The following is a 26,670-nucleotide window of genomic DNA, read 5'->3' on the forward strand; positions in this document are numbered from 1 at the left end:
TTAACAAAATCCAAAAGTGAAAAACTAAATTTAATAATAGAATAGGAAAGTATACTACAAGCAGAGAAAGTTCAAAAAGTCACCAAAGTCATTTAGTTGGTTAATGGGCCACTAACCTTCCGGTGATTTAAAAAAAAAAAAAAAAAAATCACCTAAGGATATCAACTAAGCCATCCAACCTCATACCCACCACCCCACACAGACACAGAAAGCAACCAAGATATTCACTTTCAAAAAATGTCTAATAAAATTATTTTTACCTGTAAATTGTTTTCTGTGACTCTGTTCCACCAAACCATATTGATGGGTACTCCTGATTTACACCTGTCAGCAAGGCAGCCAATAGGGTTCTTTGCTTTTCGTGCCTTTGATCCCATCGGAACTAGCCTCTCCTCCAGCATCCCCAGGCGATACTTCCTTGGCTAGGAAAAAGAAGGAAAGAAACCAGGCCACTCCTAACATCCCCCACACTAATCTAAACTAACATAACTAACATATAGGTGATATCAGGAATGGTGGAAGAGGAAACAAGTAAAATTTCTAAGACACTCCCTCTAATGTCCTTATCACCACCCACCATTTCCCACCCCCGCCCTCAATACACACCTCTAAAATAACCCACAGTCCTAATAGGCTGAACAACATATTGATATAAAGCAACAGATGTTTCAGAAGTATACATTATAATTCGATTTTATAAAACCTTAATGAATAGAAATTAACTTAACAGCAAAGTTAAATGCTTTGCAAAATTTTTTCCACTGTCACTTACCTATTCTCACTGCAATACGAAGAAATGCTTCGAGGGCACCAAATACAGGTAAAAAAATTCTCCGAACTATATCTTTTTCTGCTCCCATTTTGCTACCTTATTTCCTACTGAGGAACTACCCCCACTTAAAAGAAGCATCTAATTCCTAAGGAATGGATTTTTTTTTTTTTTTAATTCTACGCACATTAGGTGAAAGTAGAAGTCATTGTGTCTTAGGTGGGCATTCAACTTAAGGTACTAAATGAAGTAAGCTCAAATTTTTTTTAAAAATACGCAACTTTCATGGGTCTTACAAGTATACCAGTAATGTAAACAGATTGATATTAAATAGCTTGTCCAATAAAAGCATGAACTCATTGGCAAACATCATAATAAAGTTAGTAAACAATCTTTGTAGTGGCTGGCAGGCATTTTTATATGTGAAAGTTAATGATAGTTTCCACCATCTTACCTCTCTTATTTATAGCAAATTTGCACTAAATTATTATCTTTATGGGAATTTGTATATATATTTTTCCCTTTAAGGAATGCTGATCATTCTTGGGAAGGTAACTAACTTAAGACCTGAAATAAGAAAATCTATGTTTACTCACTGTTCTGTCCTAAGTCTGCTAAAGCAAATAGTTAAAATTAACTTTCTTCAGAAAGTGTCCTAGCCAGACAAATATATAAAATATAATTTTGGCCAGTGGAGACAGCTACTTTGAAGAAAACACCTGATTTCTAAATTTCAAAATGACCTTGCAAATAATGCCTATGGAAATCATTCTATGCAAATTAGATTCTAACTACAGAAATGGGCCTCTACTAGTAGTCTTTGATTTAAGGGGAAAAAAATTAAACTTGCCTAAGAAAGGTAACTAAACTACCTACCAACCCAATAATTACAGCAGTAGATAAAGTTTTATGAGGCTAAAATATTTCCATCTCTATGCACTCTTGCACCAATTCAATTACCCTTTATGTCTACATCACAAGCAACTTTTGTGGATAAGAATAAAAATGTACCCACAAGAACAATATTATAAATGAAAGAATTTTAAAGCAAGTTATTTCTAGTAATATAGCTCACAACTATAAGACTTTGATACACAGCAAAAATACTATGCCTTAATTAAGTTTTCACTAATTTAAAATTTATATTTTAGAAAATGTCCGTGCTAAAGAATATCCTATCAAAAAAGTTCAACACATCAAAGAATATGTATTTAAACAAAATAAAAACCTATCAAATAGGATTACTACAAGGGCACCTAAATTCCAGTCATATTTGAAACCAAGAAAATTATTGCTTTAAATGATCTTCTGTTATTCAGATCCTTCACATATATAGACATGCTTTTGAGCTGGTTATTACAATAGTGCAATTTATTTTCTTATAGCAGTGTACTAAGCAATGTAGAAAAAAAAAAGCATTTAAATAAATCCAATGTAGCATTCTCCCTCCCCAACAGTTCTCACTATATGTTTCTCATTTTTCCAAAGAATTCATCACTCTTCTCTCCACCACAACCCTCAAAAACCTATAAATTAGCCTAACGCCTTTCCTCTTAGGCAAAAGAGATCCCCAAACGTGTGCCATTATAGATTTAACTTTCTTCAATAAATAGCCAGAGATTAAAATCTAATCCAAAAGCACAACCTACTATGTGATACTGAATGAAAAGACCTAAGGTATCAATACCATTTAAATTACCATCATAAGCCAAAGAAGGCAAAATGACATCTGAAAAGTGACAGCAGCAATAGAAAGCATGAAGGTAAGGCAAAAAGATTACATATAGAAGTTTCACTGCACAGAACATAAATCATAGTAAAATCTCAACTGTAAGCTAATTTCCAAATTACTTTTGCTATTATTTATCCCTTGAAGAAAAAAATATATGTTCAACTAAACATCTAAGAGACTACTTTGTATCAGGAACTATTCTAAATACTTAAAATACACTGATAAATAAAACACACACCTTTCCTTCAAAGAAGATATAACGTAGTAGGAAACAAAGTCATGCAAACAGAACATACTCACTGTGATATAATAAATGCATGTATAATTAAGGTACCAATAGGGCAGAGACAGAGAGCTCACAGAGAAGGCGAAATGAGATTCTGAAGGAGGACTAAGTATGCCTAGATGGAGGGGGGCAGGGAGAGAGAGGTACTGTGGGCTAGGAAAGATGTGTATGTAGAGGCACACAGGCACTGTGGTGTTAGGTGAAAACCGTAAGTATTCGGTCTACCCTTTAGAGGGGGCTAACATTTAAGAGCAAAAGATGAGACTTCAAAGCAATGAAAGGACTTTAGACTTCATTCCATGGGCAATGGGGAACTCTTGAAAGCTTCTGAATGAAAATTAAAGTGAAAACAGGCAGACAAATTCGTGGACTCTGACAGTAATCCAGGTTAGAGTTTCTCAACCTCAGTACTATAGACTTTGGATAATTAATTCTTTGCTGTGGAGGCGGTCCTGTGCACTGTAGCATGTTTCGGCAGCATCCCTGGCCTTTAACCTCTAGATGCTAGTAGCACCACAGTCCCAGATGTGACAACCAAATATATTTTCAATGTCCGGGGGGAACAAAACTGCCCCCATTTGAGAATCACTGGTGTAGGTGTAGGATGTGAACTCAAGGGAACTGAAATGGGAATAGAGCTAATAAGGCCTGGTTGGGGAGAGACCTGCTAGGTTAATAAAAACTATAGGTGACTGGAAGAGGGGGCTAAGGAAATTGGAGAAGTCTAACAGAAGATGAAGAAATAAAAGGGACAAAATTTTATGGAAAATGTTCACTAACCCCTAAAGTTATTACCCTAAAATTCTGAGTTCTGTAAGATCCAAACCCCTCTACTCCAGAGCAAACAAAAGCAGCACCCTCTTTCCCTTTTCCTTAGTTTCCCGTAGTCCTGTCCTAGACCAATCTTGAGAATGTGAGAGTTAAAAAATCAGGTATGTCCCCTTCTTGATCCTCCATTCTTGATAGCCTTGCCCCTCCATGGAATTCCAGTTATGGAATGGTAGCATTTGTAAATGTTGTGTCCCATTGGTAAATAACTAGCTTTTCTACCCGACATCCTAGTAAGTCAATATTGTACGTCAAAATTCCCAATCTCTTTTTGCTCCTGGAGTAAAATATCTAGCAGGGACTGAAACCATCCCTCCCCATCTCTCCCCTCCTCCTTCTAGTTATTCAATTTTTACTTTAAGTCTCAAGATTTACTACAATAATGAATTTTTAACATTCTTCACAAAATCTAAATAAGCAGTATAATAAGACAGTAGTTGAAAACAGTTTTACCCTTTATACCAGACATTTAAAAAAAAACAGGTTAGGCTTGAACAGAAGTATTCAAGGATCCTTTTATATTCAAACTATAACAAACCTATGAATCTTTTGGGGATGTTATTAAAATAAAGATTCTAATTCAGTAGACCTAGAGTGAAGCCTGAGACTATGCATTTCTAAAAGGCTCCCAAGACTGCTAGTACTGCTGATCTGGTGACCACACTTTGAGTAGTCAAGTTCCAGAGAATGTCAGAGAAAAAAAACCTAAATAAGAAACAACTACTGTTCCAGACAGAAACTGAAGCCACTCCCTGAAATAAAAAGAGAGAGAAGTTCAATAGCTCAACGTCCCAAATCCTTAAAGCTTGACCTAGATACTTAGAGCCTTCAAGACCATTACTCATATAGCCCCCACAGCCCTGGCTCTTCAAAATTTCTTGCCCTGGTTCATAAAAGCCATTTCCAATGGTTTAGGTCTAAAGGAAATCCACCTTCATTCCTTACAATTGAGGTAAGTCTCTATGCCGAAAGAAAGAACAGTAAAAGCTGATTTTTAGGACTGTTTGAGTTCAAAAGCCCAAATGTACACACATTTTTTTACACATTAATTCACTCAATATTTCAGCATAAGGCTCTATGCCCTTCTTCCTAGGAATACAAAGCTAAGATATAGTCTCTTCTCCTAAAATTTCACAGTCTAGCCAAAGAAAAATCTATAAATACCATGCTTGTAATAGAAGATGCAGTTAAAGCTACCAAGTAACAGACCAATTTTTCAGTGCACAATTCTTTTGGTACAACTGCAAAACAACAACGCTTTAACAATGCACTCAACAATGCTTCTACAATGCTTCATATTACCAGCCATATGTTGTTATATGTCTTTATCTAATTAGTAATAAACTAGAAATCAAATTGTTTGTTATCCAAGTACAAAAAGTTTCCAATACCCTGAAATTTAAAAACTCCTTTGAACATCAAAAACATAATTTTGATTTCACCCTTTATACTCTGAAACAATGAATGATGATTTAAAGTTACTATGAATGACATTTTTGGATGATTTACATTTTATTAGTCACAACATCTTCATATACTTAGAACAGTGGTACATATATATGAATTATCTCCTTTCAGACAATGCTTAGTAATTACATTAGTTCATTACCTTTTGTTGTAATAACTCAGCAACCTATCTCCTGCCACCCCTGATAGTCTCAGGTCCACTAATAGAAACCTCCGGTCTAGAATTTACTACACATTTATCTGAAAACTGCATTTCTTTTGTAACCTCTTCTAGCTCACAATTGTCTTTCCCTCAATTAATTAAATGCCTTGGTATTGTAGCATATCTGTAATTATGAGAACTAAATATGAGATTGTAATTTCGTTAATTCAGTGGTGATTTAAAGTCACTGGGAAAAACAGACCCCAAACTGAATAAAACCACTGGAATTTTTTAAATCAAACAAATTAACTAATTTTCATATAATCATCAAGACAGGGAACTATACCTCTGCCTAATTTATTACCTGGATTTTAAAGGCACCTACATCCAATTAATTTAGAATAGTAAATCCAGACCTACAAATCACTGTAGCATGGGCTCCAATCATTTTCTCCATAGGTAAAAGACTTAAAAAGTCAAAAATAGAGCAAGCCAGCTGCAAAGATTATACTGTATTTTGTCCTGTCAATTCGTTATCATTAATTATGGGCTTTTTGTGAAAACATATTAGTTCCTTAAGTTTTCATTGATCAAATAAAAACAAGAGTAGGATGCAATAGGCAAGTCAGTCTATAGAAAAACAGGCTCATTGTTAAAGACTCAGGGGCAGGTAAACATCTGTAATTGAAAAAGACCTTTTAATTTGTGGAATCAATGTACAAGATGACAGGATGAAAACAGATGATGCTAAGTAAAAACTGATCTAAATTATATCAAATAAAGCAAAAAAGGATTTACATACACACATATTTTTAAGCTCTACTATGAGTCAGTCCCCTAATATTACCTGCATAAATTTAGTCACACCTACAAAGCAGTCATTACTTTTGTCCTTAAAACTGCAATATTACAATGGAGTTCTATGCCAACAAAATCAAGATCAGTTGGAATACCCTTACTAATAAGCAAGGCCACATTCAATTTCGAAAGAACCAGAACACCAAACTGCAACTTAAATTTTATTCTTTTACTTTAGAATGGAACTAGAATATAAAATGTAGAAAAGTAAAATACCATGCCAAAGTTATTTTAAGTGAATGTGAGTAAAGGTGTTTAAGTCATGAAAGTTACTTCCACAACAAACGATCAACAGTAATAATTTTAAGTTTTTATAATGTGTTTCGGTACCTTATCAAAACCAAAGATCATGCTAAAATGCCTATTCACTTGTTAACAAAAGGTTCCCTTTTTATTTATTTATATGTGTACCCTTGCTTACATTCAATCTTGAAATGTAACAGAGAATCTTCAGATCTGCTAAATAATACACTTGGTATTACTCTACTATACTCTAATATACCCTACTATAATTGAACTTAAAGTAAGGTAGTGGTTAATTAAAAGTAATCTCACACACATTCAGAAACAGATAAACACGTTTTAAAACTGCAGAATCATAAGCAATAGAAGACTGGAACAACTACCATTTGATAAGCACAGGGCACTATGCCAAGCACTTTATACCCATTAAGGTATTTAATTATCACATTTCTGAGACTGGCACAACGGTCGAACCAACTTCACAGATGAGAAAAGTGAGGCTTAGAAGAAGTTAAAATAAATTGCCTATAATCTCACAACTAACATAACGTCGGGCTCTGGAGTCTTAACTATGATATTCTACCTCCAATCTGAAGACAGCTGTTCCATATTCTGTAACATTCCTTAACATATTTCACTCTTACATTATTCTAGCTAATCCTAAAATGACCAAATACCAATTTCTAAATGAATCAATCTCTTTTTGAATCTAACTGGCATAGATGGGATCAATGAGAAACAAGAGTTACAGAGGCTCCATTCAAAGAATAAAATTAAGCAGTTCCCTGTCCCCATTTTCAAAACATATGGGAAAAAATATTGGAAATTAAAGAGTTGGGGAAATGACACAGTTTGGGTTAAATTTAGCTAAAACTTAGGTTAGCATGTTTGTGGATAAGAATTCTAAACTCAGGGCGCCTGGGTGGCGCAATCGTTAAGCATCTGCCTTCGGCTCAGGGCGTGATCCTGGTGTTATGGGATCGAGCCCCACATCAGGCTCCTCCGCTGTGAGCCTGCTTCTTCCTCTCCCACTCCCCCTGCTTGTGTTCCCTCTCTCACTGGCTGTCTCTATCTCTGTCAAATAAATAAATAAAATATTTTTAAAAAAAAGAATTCTAAACTCACCTTTACTAATTCATTACTGACCCCTATTTCATAGGAAAATAGAGATAATCACTAGTAATGCCAAGCTATTAAGATCAGCTGTTTAATCCACCTTGTAAATACAATGATCAGAGTAAAAAAAAAAAAAAAAAAAAAAAAAAAAGTCAACCATATCATCTCAGAATGAACTACTAGCTCCTAAATCCAAGCAGTAAATGCACGATGGTTTTACTAAGCTGTCATTATTAGGTTAAGTCAAAATGCCCAAAGCTAAAACAAGATAAGGACTACAGCCAACAGTATTACACACTGTATGCAAAAGGCATACTGTTTCAGTTCACATGTTCAAATATGGTAAAATATCAAACATCAAACCTCTTTAAAAAAAAAAAACTCTAAAACAAAAATCTGCCATGAAAACGTTTATAATCAGTCAATAGAACAAAATTTCCTTACAATCATAAACTTGAAGATTTTCTTGACTCAACAAAAGCCAAAAGGTCCCTGCACACAAAGTACCAATTACACTAAAATACACAAAGTAGTACATGGTTGAACTCCTGATTTGTTACAACAAAATTTAATCTGTTCTTTCCAAAGCATATCTTTTATCTCAACACAATCTTGGAAATCCAATCTGGAGTCCTCTTTTATTTAACAGGAAAACAAAATTACCTCTTTCAAAGTTGAGCCCTTTTCTATAGGAACTACCATATTTCTAAACAAGTTTGAACCTAACGTTAATTGCGCAGCATTTTAAAGAAAAGAACAGATTAAGACTGGAGGTAAAAGCAATAGAAAGAATGTGACATTCAAATCTGACAATTAAAATGCAGAGAAGGTTGAGAACATATCCAATTGCTAAGGAAAGTTAATTACTATAGATCATTAACAATAAAAATGACAGTAGATTCAAATAACATGAAAACATTGACAGTCCCTTCCATTTTAAATCACTGACTCGGCAAAAAGAGAATTACCATGTTATTTTAACAAAATGAGCTTAATATTTTGTTCTTTTTAAATGTACTTAATAAGAGATTATCAGAGTATGTGTGACACTTCAAAAGTGACAGCATAAATCAGTTGTGAAACTCAAGACCAAAAACAAAATGGGGAGAGGGACTGAAACATCTGAAGAGGTTTAAATCTCTTAACACACAGAGCTTACAATGAATTTAAAAATAGCCAAACAGAAAAATGAGCAAAGGACATTAAAGAAACACCAATAGCCAATTAACATAAATGAGAGTTCAACAGCACCAGAAATCAAATTTAAACAACGAGGAGGTTTTTTGCCTTATACAATGACAAAGATACGAAATACTTTCACATCTCTGTGTGTTCAAGGCTCTAGGAAAACCAGCATCAATGAGCAGGAATATAAATATGTGCAACATTTCTAAAAGGTTATCTATCAAATATCAAAAGTTTTATTGTATATTCTTTCCCTAGAAATTGTTTTATGGAAATTTTTACTGAGATAATCACATAAATGGAAAAAGAAACAGGCATAAGGTCAATATTTTCTGTCCTCCCCTGCATATTACCAGTAGCTCCTCTTTCCACTACCTATTTTTCACCTTATCTAAGACTCATTTTCTCTTTCATATTGCCCTGAGTTTCCGTTTTCTCTGAAATGTAAATAATTATCTATATCATTCTAGATAAAATACTTGATCTCCCAAAACTTCCATTTCCCAATTCTGAAAAATAATCTCTCTCAAAGACCTGTTGGGGTGATTATATAATAGAAAACATTAATTTATGAAAAAATTATTTAAGTTTACCATATTACCTGGAACAGATACAGAAAATCGTTATCAATATAAATAAAATCAGGGGCGCCTGGGTGGCACAGCGGTTAAGCGTCTGCCTTCGGCTCAGGGCGTGATCCCGGCGTTATGGGATCGAGCCCCACATCAGGCTCCTCCACTATGAGCCTGCTTCTTCCTCTCCCACTCCCCCTGCTTGTGTTCCCTCTCTCGCTGGCTGTCTCTATCCTGTCGAATAAATAAATAAAATCTTTAAAAAATATATATATATAAATAAAATCAAGTTTCTATCTGTCTGCCAGTACATGGTAAGAAATCCCCAGACAGCTTTTCATCAGATTTGAAGCACATGTTTGAGAAGCTAACAGCTATGTGGGGAGGAGGCAAAAAAGAAACGTCAGAGGAGGAGAGGCCTGAACACCTCAAAGAAAAGACAGATATCCTCAGAGCAGCTACAGGAGAACCACTTCTCCAGCGGGCAATTGTAATACAGCCTGTTCCAGATGAGCAGCAACAGATATTTATTTATTTAGCAATAGTTAACAATTCCCAAACAAGGCTAGAAGGGTTTGGCTAATACCATGTATTACTATAATGAGAACTACCACTTATTGGGCACTTCTATGCCAGGAAATATATTTCATTTAGTCCTCGTAACAACTCCACATGGTAGGCACACGGTATTATTATTATTATTCTCATCTTGTGAACAAAGAAACCAAAAGGTTTAACTAAGCTTAAAGACACAATGATAATCACTGAAGAAATGGAGATTCAATTCAGACTGCCTGGCATCCAACCCCAAACCCTAAAACATCAACCATTACTCAAAACCACTGGGTTATTACTATTCCCACTGTTCAATCTTTGAGAGAAATAAAAATTCTGAGCAAGCTATAAACAGTAACCATGGGTGCTTCCCTGCCTATAGGAACCTGAACTCCAACAATTCAACCAATTTCCATATGTACCCATGGTATCTCTAAATCTACAACCTCACTACATCTGGCTTAAGCTGGGATAGTACACATTCCCACAGCATGGCAAGTGGAGATGAATGGAGGTTTAGTCTACTCCAGTAAAAGAACAGCTCTGTTTAATCTGTAATTCTAAACACAATTTTCCATAGACACATGACTTGCACAATACTCAGGGGTAAATGATACTGATGTGGCTGACCTGCAAATCTAAACACTAAGTAAAACAGTATTTGAGAACATATACAAAAAGTTTAAAAACTGTGGTTTTACAAGTGAAGTTTTATATTGCAATTTCCGTTAAGATTTCAGTTATTTTTCACTACCTTCTCCATTTTTTCATTTTTTATTTTTCCTGAGATCAATACTTGACCTGATGTTCCAAAATAAACCTAACCATCAGAAGGATTAAGGAAGGATTTACATTCCAAATTGTCTCTGCCGTCATTCTATTAATTTCTCCAAATTTACTTCAGCTTTCTCCATAAAAGAGCCCTACCATAAATACTCTCCAGTTTCCTTGTTACTCCATATTTTGTTCCCGAGAGTAGAAACAGTGTAAAAGTCATCTTTTGAACATGAGAACAGAAATGTTACAAGAAAAAAATTAAATGTCAAATTAATCTGAAAACATACAATATATATCACCAGTAAATTTTATAGTAAAGATGGCTGAAAGAGGAATGTATACTCTTGAGGTAGAAAACAGTGAGAAGGAGGTTCCAAACTGAGATAAAACATGGAAGGAAGCATTGCTAGTGAACTTTGACCTCAAGCAGAATAATCCATAACTGGACCTCCAAAACCTACATCTCCTCACAAAGAAACCACCAGCAAATAAGCCAAACCCCTTCTGATCCCACTTCCCTTATCCTAACAGTTTTAAAATCAAGAACAGAAGAAATAAACAGATACATCACAAATCTTTGTCCCCTAAGCCCAAAGACTTTAACTTGTTATTAAAACCTTAAAAATTCACAAAAGTGAAAATCTGTTATCCCAATACTAGAAATAAAGTGCAAATGTCCAGGTAAAGCTGCATATTGATTGAAACATCATCATAAAGTACAACTAAAACAAGAAGTATAAATGACAGGCACCAGAGCCTTTTTTGCTTTAATGTGGGGGGGGGGGGGTACCTGAATAGGAAAAGGACTCTTGATGGCTTAAAAAAAAAGGGCAGAGAGAGGCTAAGATAAACAAGGGGAAGTCGATAATGCCAAATACAAATTTTGAGGGCTTCTCACTCTGCTTTGTGGCCGCCCTGCATAAAAATTCACAGCTTAGCAAGAATACCCAGTGAGATGTCATAGTACTGATACACTTCATTTATGCATATCTGTATTTCAACATCCAACTTTGTTATAAAGATACTTTCTTCCCAAAGGATTCTTACCCAAAACGGTACTGTTCTCTAGATCACGCTTGTGATTCAGGGTGACTCTCATCTCTTTTTCTATCAGGCCAGTTCGCAGCTTCATCTATCTTGCTGTTAAAGTTTCCTCATATATTACTCTCAAATCTATCAGCTCTCGTTTTCACCAAAACTCCACCTCTAGTGTTTTGGGGGAACTTAACTTTCCCCCAAAGTACACAGGTGTAATTCAATTTCTTCCACCACCACCCCTGGCCAACAATTTTACACATTTTCAAACACTGGTTACTTTCCCTATCTATAACATTAAATGTATCTAATGTAGGAAAAAAAAAATCACTGCTTCTCAAACATCAGTTGTGAAATACCATGATGATTTAATAATAATTTCCTAAATACCATGGTTGCATATTTTATAAAGTAAAAATGAGTTACTAGAAAAATGAGCACATATTTGGATGTTGCAGTATCAAATTATCAAATTACAGAAGTTTCTAAAAATTTACTTCCAGTATTTTAACTTACCTCCCTACAGACAGGTCACAAATACTTCAGGGACTAGCGCCAGTCCCTGGACACGAGCAGTACTACCCTAATGCATATATTCTCGATATACAACTCTTCAGGAAGTTGTCACACATCTAGCAACAATAAAGCAGCTCAGGCAAATGGCTATCAACCTGTTTAATACTGTTTTTCACATCCCACATTTTACTTCAACCAGTCCCTATAGATATAAAGGCCCTCAGTCATAGCCTCTTAGCTCATATATGATAGAGAGAATTTAAAAATTTGCTGAAGATCCTCTCTACTTGTAATCAAGCAATACCTTCTGATCGAGTATATGCTTCAACATATTCCTCAAGTTCAAGAAAACCCCAACTCAAAATGTCTTTTCACCATAAACGCTTCTGCATCTAGAGAATTCTATTTAGCAATCATCAGATATTTAAACTAGCAAGAATTAATATACTATAAGTAGGTTCATGGACTGCCTCTTCAACTAGACTTGAGAGAAGCAGTAAAAACATCAATCCATTCTTTTTCAATTTTCCACATAGCACATAGTAAGTCTGCTTACAATAAAAATAGTTGATCTGATCCCAATAATTCACATACTCCCCAGGCAATGATTCATTTTAGCATACCTGGCCCAATGATTGGCCCAAATGAGATTTCCAGAAAATAGTTTAGCTATGCAACAACAGTAGGTATGGCCTATCTGTTCTCCAATATCATTATGAAATAAAATGTCTCTGAGTAATCATGATGGCCTGCTTAGATTAACCTCGAATTATATTTACCTAAATTTGAGTTACTGCCACTAAAACTGCATCATTAAACAGACATTAAGAATTACTACAACAAAAGAAAGTCTACATACGTCTTCAATTCCCAACTTGTAGCATGCAATACTCTTATGCTAAGAGTTTTTCTAACACAAAGAATTTTAAACCTCAATTCAACCATTAAAAATTTTAAAACATATGCAACTCGTACCAACATAGATTCCTAACTATACAGTCCACTACTGGAAAAAAATCTCTTATGTCCCTTCATATTATTTTAAATGTAAATGGCAAGAAAATATGGTCTTTCAAAGATAAACTATGTGAACCCTGAATTTCTAAGTAGAGACTAACACGTAGGTCCTTTCAGTTTAGAGAGACACTGAGTTTTAAAGATGAAAGACACCACAGCAATTATCCAGGCCATGTTCTTCATTTCATGGATATAAAGATTACAGCCCAGAAAGTTGGCCCAAGGTCACAAAGCTAGAGATCCAGGACCTCAAAAGTTCTAACACAATGCTCATTTCACCATATTAATCTGCTTCCATTCCAAACACTGAGGTCACATTGGTAATAACATTTCCTTTTACTACTTTCCTTTATTGAAATGAGTTTTAAAAGAATGGGCACTACATCCTTTTTCCAATCTCCAAAGATTTTTACTATTTTCTCAAAAACAAATGCAAGTAGCTCTAAATCATATATTTCAACTTTAAGGTACGGTCCACTAAACTCTCACATTACGAACACTGTTAAGTATTTATCTGCCATTCTAGTTTTATTTTCTACTCATATATCAGAAATGCAACTTACCACAATTAACTGATTATTAAAAATGTGAAAAGGCCATTAAGGGGACCCCTAAGGCTTCTTAAGGACTTTGTATTTTTCCTTACACTATACAGCTCTAGATAATTTGATTTCTAGCTTGTATCTGCTTTTTGGCATTTCACAGTTTCCTTCCATATTGACAGGCTTTGCCTATTGTCACTTCTCACTACTGCCAATGAGTCAGCCTGCGTCCAATTCTATTCCACTTCTACTATAAGGATTCAGAAACTACATATTCCAATTTATGAGACTAACATATAAAGCAAGAGTAAATGTGCTCTTGATGATAGCCCATAAGGAAGTCTATAAAATCAAGCCCACACATTTCTGATTATCATTAAAAGCATTCTGTAATTATTACCTCCTTGACCTTATCTGTTTCAAAATGGAGATAATAGTAGGTACATAAGGTATTGAAGTCATCTATACCCGACCCCATAATTCTTGAGAATATCTAAGTTTCTTGAATGTCATTTTATACTACTCTCTGATCAGATACTTCCTAAAAGCATCTTAAACTTATATCAATTTCCTAAAATTAATACTCTTTATATTGGGGGTCTTTCTTCCATTACTTAGGAAACTGAAATTAGTTATAACACTGTAGTAATTTCCACCAAGATTTACAACCTCCTGAACATCTTTAGGGGCTACTGATCCTAACCAAAATTACCACCTTCTCTAGATTATTAGTACTATTAATATAATAATTCTCATTAAGACTCAAAGGCATCAAACTATAATAGAATTTCATTTCTCCTTATCATAGAACTACTCCCTATAAAATACTTCAGAATCTATGCAAGGCCTAGCAACCTCAATTCTAAATAAAATACAATTAAGAGATTTTAACATGAAGAGATTTTAAACTGTTTTCAAACAGGTGAACCAATTATGAAAAGTTGAAGATTTTTAATGTTGCCTTGTAATGAGGCGTTTAAATTAGGGGAGAAATCTTTGAAATTTAGACAAAGCAGTCAAAAAATAAAGTTAAAACATGATTAATGTGCCTATAAAGGGTCACAGTAACAGAAACTACAACATTAAATTAGATGTTTTCTTAGAAACAGAATACATTAAGATAAAGAAAATGAGCAAAAGAAGGATTTCATCCCTTCACATAAAAAATCTCTATTTCATGCACAGAGACAAATAAAACTCTACATATATGAAATATGTAACAAGGAAAAGGGCAAATGAAAGCAAGAAAATATCCCAATTCATAAAAAGCACCCCCCAACTTAAGAGAATATTGACCATTATATAGGTGATGACCCCAATATCGCCTCTATATTCCATTTAGTCTAACATAAGTTTCAACTTCACCTACCTTTCTTCTCTGAGAGATGTTGAGGGCACCAAAATCATTAAACAAGGATGAAGCAGGTGAAGTTAGAGGATCTGGAAGGTAAGTTACAAAAGTTTCCACACAGACAACTCAAGTAACCCACAAATCTAATAAATGTTTAACTTGACAATGCTTGTAACAGTAATAAAAATCATACATCACCGTAACAGTTAAAATCAATGCCTCACATACAGTGGATGTTCAAATATTTTCTAAGGGACTAAATCACAAATTGGAGAATACTTCTTTCAGCCAACACTAAATACACATTTAATCAGAAGCTATATGGATTAATTAGGGTGCATCTGTTTGCTTAGAACCAAAAGAAAAATCAAACAAAAAAAAAAGAAAAGAGGACTCTTAACCATGCTATCAGTAATGTGTTTAGGAAGGAAAAAGTCTACCTGTAGTAACTGTCTGCATGCTTCAGACCAAATCATGAGAAAAATTAAAAGGGGCGGTGAGGTGGGAAGGACAGTAAAACACACTCCAAGGGACCGGACTTGGATTTTAACACTTAGGCAAGGCCTTAAAACCATCCAGTCTAGAGAACAGTCCATCTTTTAAGTTTATCACCAGATATTTTATATTCTTACTAAAAATATACATAAATTGTTTTTAAAGATTGAAGTATTACATGTTTCAAAACACAAACATAAAATTCAAAGATTTTATATTTTCAAAGTTCTATGACTCTGTGGGCAGAAATCACAAACGAAAGTATATCTCTAAATTGTTTTTCACTTAATAAATCAGAAGTTTCTGAAAAGGTATACATGATATACATGGAAATACTTTATCTTCAATTCTGAGCTCTAGTTAATCTTATGTTTCTCATTAAATTATCTATAAAATTCTAAAAACCATACTAAATGTTCTCATTTAAAGGAATCTTAAATCTCTTCATAATGCAATATAGATTGCTGCTTAATTTCTCTAGCTTCGTCTGCCTGAATTTTCATAGTCTGGTCCTTCATTAGAATTAACAATTTAATAATGCAAAGAAAGAGAAGCTAATAAAATAACAAGATGTGAAATATTTTTATGTAATTTATACATTCAAGGCACTTATAAAAATAGATATTATTCATCCTTTATTCTACTTTTGATATATTTAAAAGTCAACATATAAACTCTATGGGAATGCTAAAAATATTATTACACTACCAATTAGTTTCTAATAATTTTATTCAGTATTAAAATGTTTCTTTTTTTTCCTACAGCAAAAAAAGTTGAAATATCCAAATAGTGATAGAAATTTGATACACACATAAAATGTCTCAGAAAATAATCAACATGCAAACTCCTCTTCTCACCATTAATAATAACTGTTAACATTTTACCGATGCAGAGTATTAACACTCAACTGTTACATATTTTTAAGAATTCTTGAACATTTGTTTTTATTTTTTTGTTTAACATTTGTTTTTAAAATAGGATACAGAAAGATACTTGGAAATTCCATATCAAAAACCTTAAAAATGACCATAATCTTTGAAACAGTAATTCCATGTCCGTTTCCAAAAGCATAATTCAAAATATGAATACAGATTCATACACACAGTCTAATATTAGAGTATATACTTTTTTTAAAAAAAGTTTAGTATACTGAATTATGAAAATAAGCAATAGAATACAATTTATAATGACCAAGAAACACTCATGATATAATTTAAAACTATATAATGCAATCTTAAATATTATCATGTATATACTTAGCTAAGTATTATTATATATTATGTATGTATACATATGTATATATATTCACAGACATAACCATTATTTGGAATTATACAGAATCCAAATAATAGTTATTTGGAGTGAAAATAATCATTCTTATTCTCTTCCTTATACCCATTTATAATTTTCAAGATTTCTACAATGAACATATTATTTTCAGAGTCAGAAATAGAAAAGAGAAAAAGGGACCAAGTCTTACCATGGCCTGCATATGGCTTGGCACTGTCATTTAGAAGACTTGGGGAGCTGCTACTATTAGTCATTCTCTGAAAAACAAAACAGATACACATAATATTCACTGAGAAATACAGAATTAAGAATATTCAACCAATTCAGACTCTCTTTGCTTCTTCCCCTCTAATCCACTTCTCATATTACTGACACTCTAATCTTCTTATATATGTCACTATATGGATTATAATTCATGCAAAGATTTCCAAATACTCTTTATAACACATCAAATGAAAATTTTACTCACTAGCCAGGTATTTAAAACCAATTTTGAATTGCACTTCCATAACATATTAGATTGGGCAACATACATAACTAGTAAGTCTCCTCATCTATAAAATATAAATTTCAATATCCATCTCAGAAGACGTGAAGTGACTATGTATAAAATCAACAAGTGCCTTCTAACACCCTCTCCCAATGCATATTACCATTTATACACCTTATAGATTCTATCAAATCAGGCTATTCTCTGTTCTCTAAACATGTTTCACGCTTTCTTATACTCCATAGCCTCTAGTCTCTCCATCCTGAAAGGCCTTCACTCCATACCCGCAAAACACACAGAAGAGTGAAATTAGTCTCTTTCCATCTATCCTCTACACACTCCACTGTCATCCCACCCCATCCCCACCCTTGAAAGCTCACCCTGAATCCAACTCTATCCTACCTAACTATATCACCTCCTAAAACCTTACCTCTTACTCAAGAAATTTAGGAATAAATGAAGACTCTAGACATCCCCCACCACTGGAATAAACTTCACTGTTTAGTGCCATATAAATTCATACTAAGGATACCTGCATCAAGGGATACTTTGTTTCCACTGGGCTTCCAAATCCATTAACTCCAATAAAGCTGGTGCTGAAATAGGAATCTGTGAGACTGGTATCAGTTAAAGCACCTCCATCTATTCCAGGAACTGAAAGATAAGGAAAATTCAAATATTTTAATTATTTAAAAGCACAAAATCTTGATGTAATTCCTGCATCTCCAAATAAATTTTAAAGTCTCAAATCTCTGTCACACTTATTTTTATTTATCTGTTCATAACAAAAGACGGGACCAAATAAAATTGGCTCAGGTCGAAAAATCTGTCCATCAATGCTCAAGTTGACTGATTTCTTTCCCACAAAGTAATTTATTTTATATTAGTCACGTAAGCACCCCCAAGCATAACATGAAGAAACAAACCACACTTGCATTTCGTTTTCTCATCATTTTCTTTAACTTTGCAAGAAGACAGTAGAATATAAAACACTACAATTTCTCCTGTGAATCTTCACGTGAGAAAGATTTAAGTTTCTCAGGACTGTTTCTCTTAACCTATCTTATGAAACAGACCAGCAGTCTCACATTAACTCATAACTCAGTAAAAACAATTATGCAGATGTAGGAATGAGACAGAGTTCAGGAATATAGATAAGCTGCTGATTTTGGGATAGGTAAATGCAGAATGATTATAACTAGGAGGACAATCCGTTATATACCAACAAAGTAATGGACAATCTGTTGTAGATGTTGGAATGCTATTTTCCAAGCTCCCAGTTAAGTACAAAGTCATAAGCTTTACAGATCAGCTAAGTTCCAAGTAGATTGTCCTCTTCTAGGCACAGCCTCCGAGAACCACTGAAACCACTCTGACCTCCAACCAAGAAGAAAACTAAACAAAATGCTGATGGCTCAATATAGGGTGCTATGATCTGGATTTCTGTATAACCACAAAATTCCTATGTTGAAATCCTAACCCCCAAAGATAATAGTAAAGGAGGTAGGGCCTTTGGGAGGTGCTTAGGTCACGGGAGTGGAGCCCTCAGGAATAAGATTAATGCTCCTATAAAAGACACCTACAGAGATCCCTAGCCCCTTCAACCATGTGAGAACACGAGGTACCCACTTATGAACCAGGAAGTAGGTTCTTGCTAACACCACACAAAATCTACCAGTGCTATGATACTGGACTTCCCAGGCTCCAGAACAGCGAGAAATACATTTCTGTTGTTTATAAAACAACCACTCTGTGGTATTTTATTATAGTGGCCCAAACAGACTAATACATAGGGATTCCTTGGAAAGCAACCTGAGGTAATTTTTAGTCTCTTTTTAAGATTTATTTCTCAAAATTTCCAAAATTAAAATGTATTCCTTTTATAATTACAAAAAGATCATTTTTAATGGTTCATATCTTTTAAATTAGTGTTTACAATTTCAGATGTCGCTGAAGAATATAATCAGAAACATCTAAAGTTTTATACGTGAAGTTGTTCATCATGTTGTCCATTTATATACAAGTATTAAAAGTATTATTTTAATAACAAATTAGACACAAGGTGAAATACCCAACAACAACAACAAAATTAAGTAAATTCGAACATATCTTTTGAAAGATTACGTAAATACTTAAATACTTAAATAATTTGAAATTATTTAAAAATCATAATAATTAATGTATGGGATTTATTAATACTCTAGCAAATCAAAAACTGGGAAAAGAGACAAAATAAAACTGGCAAAATGCTGGTCCTTATTGAAGCTGAGTGATAGGGAACTATTATATTCTCCTCTCTACTTTTATCAAAGTTTAAAATTTTCCATAATAAAAGGTTGTAGAAAATGAGAATAAATAAATGGTATGTATCGTAACTGTTTGCAATCTGAAGTGAAAAGGGAACGCATTTTTATTATTGTATGATAATTAGTGTGCTAACATATATACACACACAGATTATAAGACTGAATATATATGTATATTCAGTCCTATATATATTCAGTCTTACGTATATATACACCAGTATATATATATACCAAAATTTTAATCTTTTGTGATCTGGTTGATTGAATTGGAGAGCTTAGTCTTTTCTCGTATTACTTTTCCATAATGTAGTTATTTTCATAATGATGATGATGATGATGATGATGATAGAGAAATCCATAAGGGGAAAAGTTCCTATATTCCACCAAAATCCTTATAGCATCTACTATTTACCTTTCCCTAGTAAAATAAAATGGTTTTCAAAAATAGAGTACAATTCCAGAGTCAAATTATTTTAATATAACATTTTTATTTCAATGTTTTCAAATTTTAAATCCAATTTTCTCTTTTATTCTTATGTTACAAAAGCTAATACAATAAACCTATTATTGAACATGCCAGAACTTAAATATCTATGATCAACGTCTTACCTTAGATTTTAAGCAAGATCCACTGGACTAAAAATAAGCACCTAAGCATAACAAAATATTTGCAAAACAAATGAATATTAAACTGTCAGAGGACAATAAAACAATCTTATAAACAGCCCATCCTTTATAAAACTTTATCTTTAAGAAATAGAGTTTGCCCTAATTTATTACCAAACTTCTGGTAGTGATTGGTTCTCACTATATTAAAATTGATTCACATTCCTTTAGAATACACAACTTTTGACAGAAGAAACTTTATGCTCCCTAACAAAGAAACAACTGACTGGGCTTAACATAAAAAAAAAAGAAAGAGAGAGAGAGAGAGAGAAGGAGAAAGGGAGAGGGTTAAACATGGCCAATAATTAGGGTTAAAAAAATTAATTAAACATTCCACATAAAGACCTAAAACTGTAAACAACTGGAAGAAAACACAGGGAGAGTTACTTGACCTTGGTCTTGGCAAGAATTTTTTGAATGAGACAATAAAAGCACAAGCAACAAAAGCAAAAATAAACATATAGGACCATATCAAATGAAAAAGCATCTAGAGAGCAAAAGAAACAATCAGCACAATAAAAAGGCAACCTATGAAACAGAAAATATTTGCAAACCATCCCTCTGATAAGAGGTTAATAATATCCAAAATGTATAAGAAACTCCTATAACTCAACAGCCCTCCAAAAATATCCAATTAAAAAATAAGCAAAGGACTTGAATAGACATGTTTCCAAAGAAGATACACAGATGACCACCAGACACATGAAAAGATTCCTGATACCACAAATCATCGAGAAAATACAAATTAAAACCATAATGAAATATCCCCTCACACCTGTCAGAATGGCTATTATCAAAAGATAGAGATAAGTTTTGGTGAGGCCATGGAGAAAAGAGAATCCTTGACCACTGTCAGTGGGAATGTAAATTGGTGCAGCACAGCTACTATTGAAAACAGTATGGAGGTCCCTCAAAAATTAAAAACAGAACATATGATTGAGCAATCTTACTTCTGGGTAAAGTAGCCCCCCCCCCACCCCACCTTCTCCAAGGTTTCACTTTCCACAGTTACCTATGGTCAACCTCAATCAACCACACAGAAGCAGATGATCCTCCTAATGTATCATCATCAGGCCAATGGTAAACGAACACTATGTCACAATGCCTGCATCATTCACCCTACTTCACCTGATCATGTAGGCATTTTATCAACTCACATCATCACAAGAAGGGTGAGTAACAGTACAAAAAGATATTTAGAAAGAGAGAAACCACCTTCACATAACTTTTATTACAGTATATTGATATAACTTTTGTATTTTATTATTGTTCTTAATCTCTTACAGTGGCTAATTTATAAATTAAACTTTAGTATAGGTATGTATGTATATATAGGAAAAAACATAGTATATAGGATTCATACTATCTGCAATTTCCAACATCCACCGGGGGTAGTGGACTATATCCCCTGCAGATAAAAGGACTACCGAATACCCTGCAGATAACACAGGATTACTACTTTGTATATAAACAAAGGAAATGGAATCATGATATTGAAGAAATATCTGGACCCCCATGTTCACTATAGCATTATTCCTAATAGCCAAGACATGGAAACAACCAAGGTGTCCACTGACAGATGAATGGCTAATGAAAATGTGATATATACAGATATAAATATATAGATATAAAATAATATATAAAATATATGTATAAAATACATATATATGTATAAAATGTGGTATATACACATATGTATATGTGTATGTATTGTGTATATACACACACACACTGACACACACAAAATGAAATATTAGCCATAATAAAGAAGGAAATCCTGACATTTTTGACGTCATGGATGGACCTTGAGGGCATTATGCTAAGTGAAATAAGTCAAAGAAAGACAAATAGTGTATGTTCTCACTTATATGTGGAATATAAAAGAGCCAAACTCAAAGAAATAGAACAGTGGGGCATTGCCAGGGACTGGCAAGTGGGAGAAATGGGGAGATGTTGGTCAAACTTCCAGCTCTAAGATGAGTAAGTTCTGAGGATCTAATGTACATCACGATGACTATAATTAGCAGAATTGTATTATATACAAGAAAGTTGTTAGAAGAGTAGAGTTTAAACGTTATCACCACAAAAAAAAAATGTAATTATGTGAAGGGATGGAGGTGTTGACTAACCTATGTGGTAATCATTTTGCAGTATATATTTGTATCATGTCATCACGTTGTACACAGATGTTATATGTCAATAACTCAATAAAGCTGAGAGGAAAAAAATTCCACAGATATACTTACACTTAACTTTTCCTATTTTGGAAGGGAGAGAATGGGATTTGATACTTCCAAGAGCAGTCAGGAAAATCACTAACCTATGATACATTATTCTATTCTGTATAGATCATGAAGATATTAATGTTTTTAAGTTACTAAGAATGGACACATAATACCCTACCTACCTTATGAGATGCACAAAGAGAAAAAGGTGTGTAGAGTACTTTTAAAGTTTAAATTACATAAGCATAAGACACTTTAAAGACTATAATTACCAAGACTAGACAATTAAGAACTTTTCATTCCTTCAACCCCTTATTTTTGCAATCTACTTTAAGTAAACTTTACACCATCTCTATGCAATAATAGTTTCCAATCCACTATAAGTAAAGCTTACTATTTCTATGAAAGCTATATTATCACTATTATTACAATTTGTATCTGTACAGAATAATAATCAATTCAACAATCACTGTGTAGATATGAGCCTCAGTCTGAATGACAACTGTGGCAAGGTTGATACTACTTTTATTTTGCAATTAAAGCAAATTAACCAATTTAAGGAGATGAGAAAGCTTGCCCTACATCACAAAGCTACTAAGTGACATAACTGGGATGTAACGGCAATCTCTCAATTGCATGAAACTGCCTTCCAGTTTTTAAGAGAGGGAATTAGAAATCAAAAGATGAAATTTCAAGCCTGCAGTTTTAAAATGATAATCTCTGTCAGCAGTTACCTTGCCATTAACATATAAATGTGTATGCTGATAACCCACTTAAAAAAAAAACCCAAAAACCCATCCTCACAGCTTAACTAAATAAATGTTCTCCTTCATCTTCAGTCTAGTCCCCCCTTGATGAAATGGGTTTAACTTTCCAAAAACATCACAATAAACCAATGTTACCCAAAGGTAATTCTGAAGTCAAGTAAATTTGGAAAAGGCTAGAAAAAATAAAAGTAAACCCATTTCTTCACTACACAACTTCTCAGAGCCTTTGTCTACAATGTGAACTGTGACAATTCAAAAAGGAGACAAGAGTACTTCCCAAATGCACCTAAGGAACCCTTTCTACATGGAGCAACTTGAGGGTCTAGAGTTCCATAGAACACACTACAAAAAGTGACCCCTGAAAATACGGAGTGGTTTTCCTCTGCCGAAGAGCACATCACGGACAGGATGCTGGCAATGCTTACCCTACGTGATGAAATCCAAACTTCTCAGTCTGACATTAAAAAGCCCTCAACGATCTGTTCTCAATCTATCATTTCCCAAAGGCACTAGGTTTAAGTCTCAGTTTTGTCACTTACTGGCCACAAAGTCTTGGGCAAAATGCTCATAAAATGTAGATTATACTATCACTTGTAAAATGAAACTCATACCATCTACTCTGCAAACTTCAATGAAAAATTATGAAAAACAATTAAACAGTATCTTGTTAAGAATCCTGAGGCTGCACAACTCCGGAATATAACCTACTAAAAACTGAACTGTATACTTACAAAGGGTGAATACAGCATGTAAACTGTATTTCAATAAAGCTATTTTATAAAATCAGTGGAAAAAAAAGGAATTATTCAATAAATAGACTCAAAACAACTGGGTAGCCATTAGGGGGAAAAAATGAATACACAGATATTTCCAAAAGACCAAAGATTATAATGTAATCAAAGTAGAAAATATATATATATATTTCCTTTGACCTTTTTATTGCTGTCTTCAACTATTTAAACCTTTAAATTCTTACATGTTTCTGTACCATCTGCCCATCTAAATGATCTATTAACTGAGATTTGGGACTACTATTTTTTTGGTATTCTCTAATCTAGTAGCACATCTGTATAAACACTTATTTACAGTTAAGCCCTTTTAAAAATAGGTATGTTTAAAAGTTGATAAAAGATGCACTATATTATGATTTTCACATCCGACCTTCATAAAATACCAATGAAATGGTATCATTGCCTCCCATTTTCTGGTAAGGAAATTGAGACTCAGAGGTGCTAGATGATGATAGGGTGGACGCAGGCCCAAGAAACAGGGACTCCTCCACCCTCTCAGCAGGCAGTGGCACCAATCTTTTGGTGCAGACTCTGAGCAAATAACAACTGCCCATGCGATCTGCTTCAGCCAGCTGCCAACTACTGACCTTCCACTGTTTATTTTTAAATAGGCTCCATGCCCAATGTGGGGCTTGAACTCAAAACCCTGAGACCAAGAGTCACATGCTTTACTGACTGAGCCAGCCAGACACCTCATTTTGATAAAATATTTGATCCATTTCTCCATTTCCTCCTAACAGAAATGACAGCACCTACTTTCCAGAGTTATCGTGAAAATAATTCAGTACACTGGCATGCCTGGATGATATTATGTGCCAAATGGTTACTTTTTGTGGTGATCATTTGTATCCTTTTATAAATTTATTTGTAAAAGTTATCTTGCTTTTTCTGATGAAAAGCTAACATGTTCTTTGTATAGAATGCATTAGGGGAAATTTTTCATTAGTTTTTTAAAAATTTTGCCATAAATGATGAAAAGGTAGCTCGGCATATTTTAGACATGTAACAAAACCCTTAGGAATTGTCTGAAAGAAAAGACTCGAATCCAAAGCAGGTGGCTGGGCAAGACCTACTGGTCTATGCGAAGGACTGGACTTCCCTCAAAAGCTCAAAAACTAAGAAAAAGTCCAAGGGAACTACGAGAAAACAGTAATGGCTACAAATATTCTATTTGTGATAAAGTTTCTGTGAACCATAAAGAAACCAATTTCACATTTCAGATTCTCCACCTAACTCTGAAGCACCACCATTAACCAACATCAGTGATAACTGATGAGAAGAGAAGCAAGACCTTAGTAGAACAGAGCATCAATCATAAGTCAAATGTAATTTTATGTGCATTATCTCATTTTTTACCCACTCAACAAACTGAACTGTATCCTCCCAAAATTCATCTTGACGTCCTAACCTCAGTATCTCAGAATGTCATCTTATTTTAGTATAGAATCATTGAAAATGTCATTAGTTAAGACGAGGTCATTCAGGTGAATCCTAATCCAGTGTGACTTTTTTTTTTTTCTGATTTCACTATGAGTTTCCTTTCTTTTTCTTTTCTCCTTTTCAGATTTTTTATTTAAATTCTAGTTAGTTGACACCAATATGACTTATGACTTTATAAAAGGGAAAATCTGGACACAGACACACACACAGGAAGAATGTCTTGTGAAGATGAAAGCCGATCAAGGTGATGCTTCCACAAGCCAAGGGACGCTAAAGACTGCAGGCAAACCACCAGAGGCTTGGTGAGAGGCATGGAACAGATTATTTCTCACAACCCTTAGAAGAAAGCAACCCAGCCAACACCTTGATCTCAGACTTCCAGGCTCCACAACTGTGAGACAATAAATTTGTTATTTAATCACCCTCCCCTAAGACAGACATATAATAAAAATAAAAGATTAAATAGTGGATTATTAAACCAATAAATGTAAGCTAAGAATAAGTATTTCAGTTGAACATTAAGTTCAGAAGTTTCTAATTAGCCAAGATAAAAAAGAAAAAATGTAAGTTAAAAATACTCACCTAGTAAAATAACAAATACCAATTTTTTACAGCAAAAACTTCCTGGCACTAAGCTCTTCAGAAAAAATTTTATAAGGATTTTTATATATGGAGTACTGATCATCATACATCCTTGATACAGGTGAAAGGAAAATTTCTAGAAACACTTTTTATATTAATTCTCAACAGAAGGAGAAAACGTAGTATTAAACCACAACCCAATTGAAGTAATAAAGGGCTAAGAATGTTAAGTACTTCCCTTTTTAGCCATTTACCTAGACCCTCTTGAACTCTCATCCTCTTGCTTTGAAACATTCATTTCTGGTTCTGATAGAGAGACAGATTAGATATATAGACAGACAATAATACCAGCTGCCATGTATTGCTTATACACACAATCTCATCAGTCCTTTAAGATACATATCATTATTGCCTATTTTGGTGGCAGTGCCAGAGATGAAATTTGAAACCAGAACAAACTTACTTAAAGGCTCCAAAAATCACTACACTACATTCCTCTCAGTCATTCCTACAAACCCAGACTCACCTTTACAACTATCTATTATTAAATGTCTTCAAGTATATGTGTGACAAGTACTTTTAAGCTAAAAACTCATTTACCCTTAACTCCTTTCTCTCTCCCATCTA

The 26,670-nt window shown here is 33.9% G+C and overlaps 1 protein-coding gene across 9 annotated transcripts in view; it reads right to left on the reverse strand.

Annotated features, from left to right (window-relative positions):
- Nucleotides 1-26,670, reverse strand: part of PAN3 (poly(A) specific ribonuclease subunit PAN3) — a 126,354-nt gene that overhangs the window by 88,146 nt on the left and 11,538 nt on the right. For 7 of the 9 annotated variants that reach the window (XM_048215677.2, XM_026493061.4, XM_044381721.3 and 4 more), the window contains exons 2-5: nucleotides 17,799-17,920; nucleotides 16,967-17,033; nucleotides 15,010-15,080; nucleotides 261-422 (exon numbers count right to left, since the gene is read on the reverse strand). In XM_048215677.2, coding sequence (XP_048071634.2) covers nucleotides 261-422; nucleotides 15,010-15,080; nucleotides 16,967-17,033; nucleotides 17,799-17,920 — 422 coding nt within the window. The remainder of the gene's footprint in view (nucleotides 1-260; nucleotides 423-15,009; nucleotides 15,081-16,966; nucleotides 17,034-17,798; nucleotides 17,921-26,670) is intronic. The other 2 variants (XM_044381723.3, XM_044381722.3) reach the window with 1 other exon arrangement.

This window comes from Ursus arctos, unplaced genomic scaffold (genome assembly GCF_023065955.2).
Source record: "Ursus arctos isolate Adak ecotype North America unplaced genomic scaffold, UrsArc2.0 scaffold_10, whole genome shotgun sequence".
In the NCBI taxonomy this organism is placed as follows: domain Eukaryota; kingdom Metazoa; phylum Chordata; class Mammalia; order Carnivora; family Ursidae; genus Ursus; species Ursus arctos.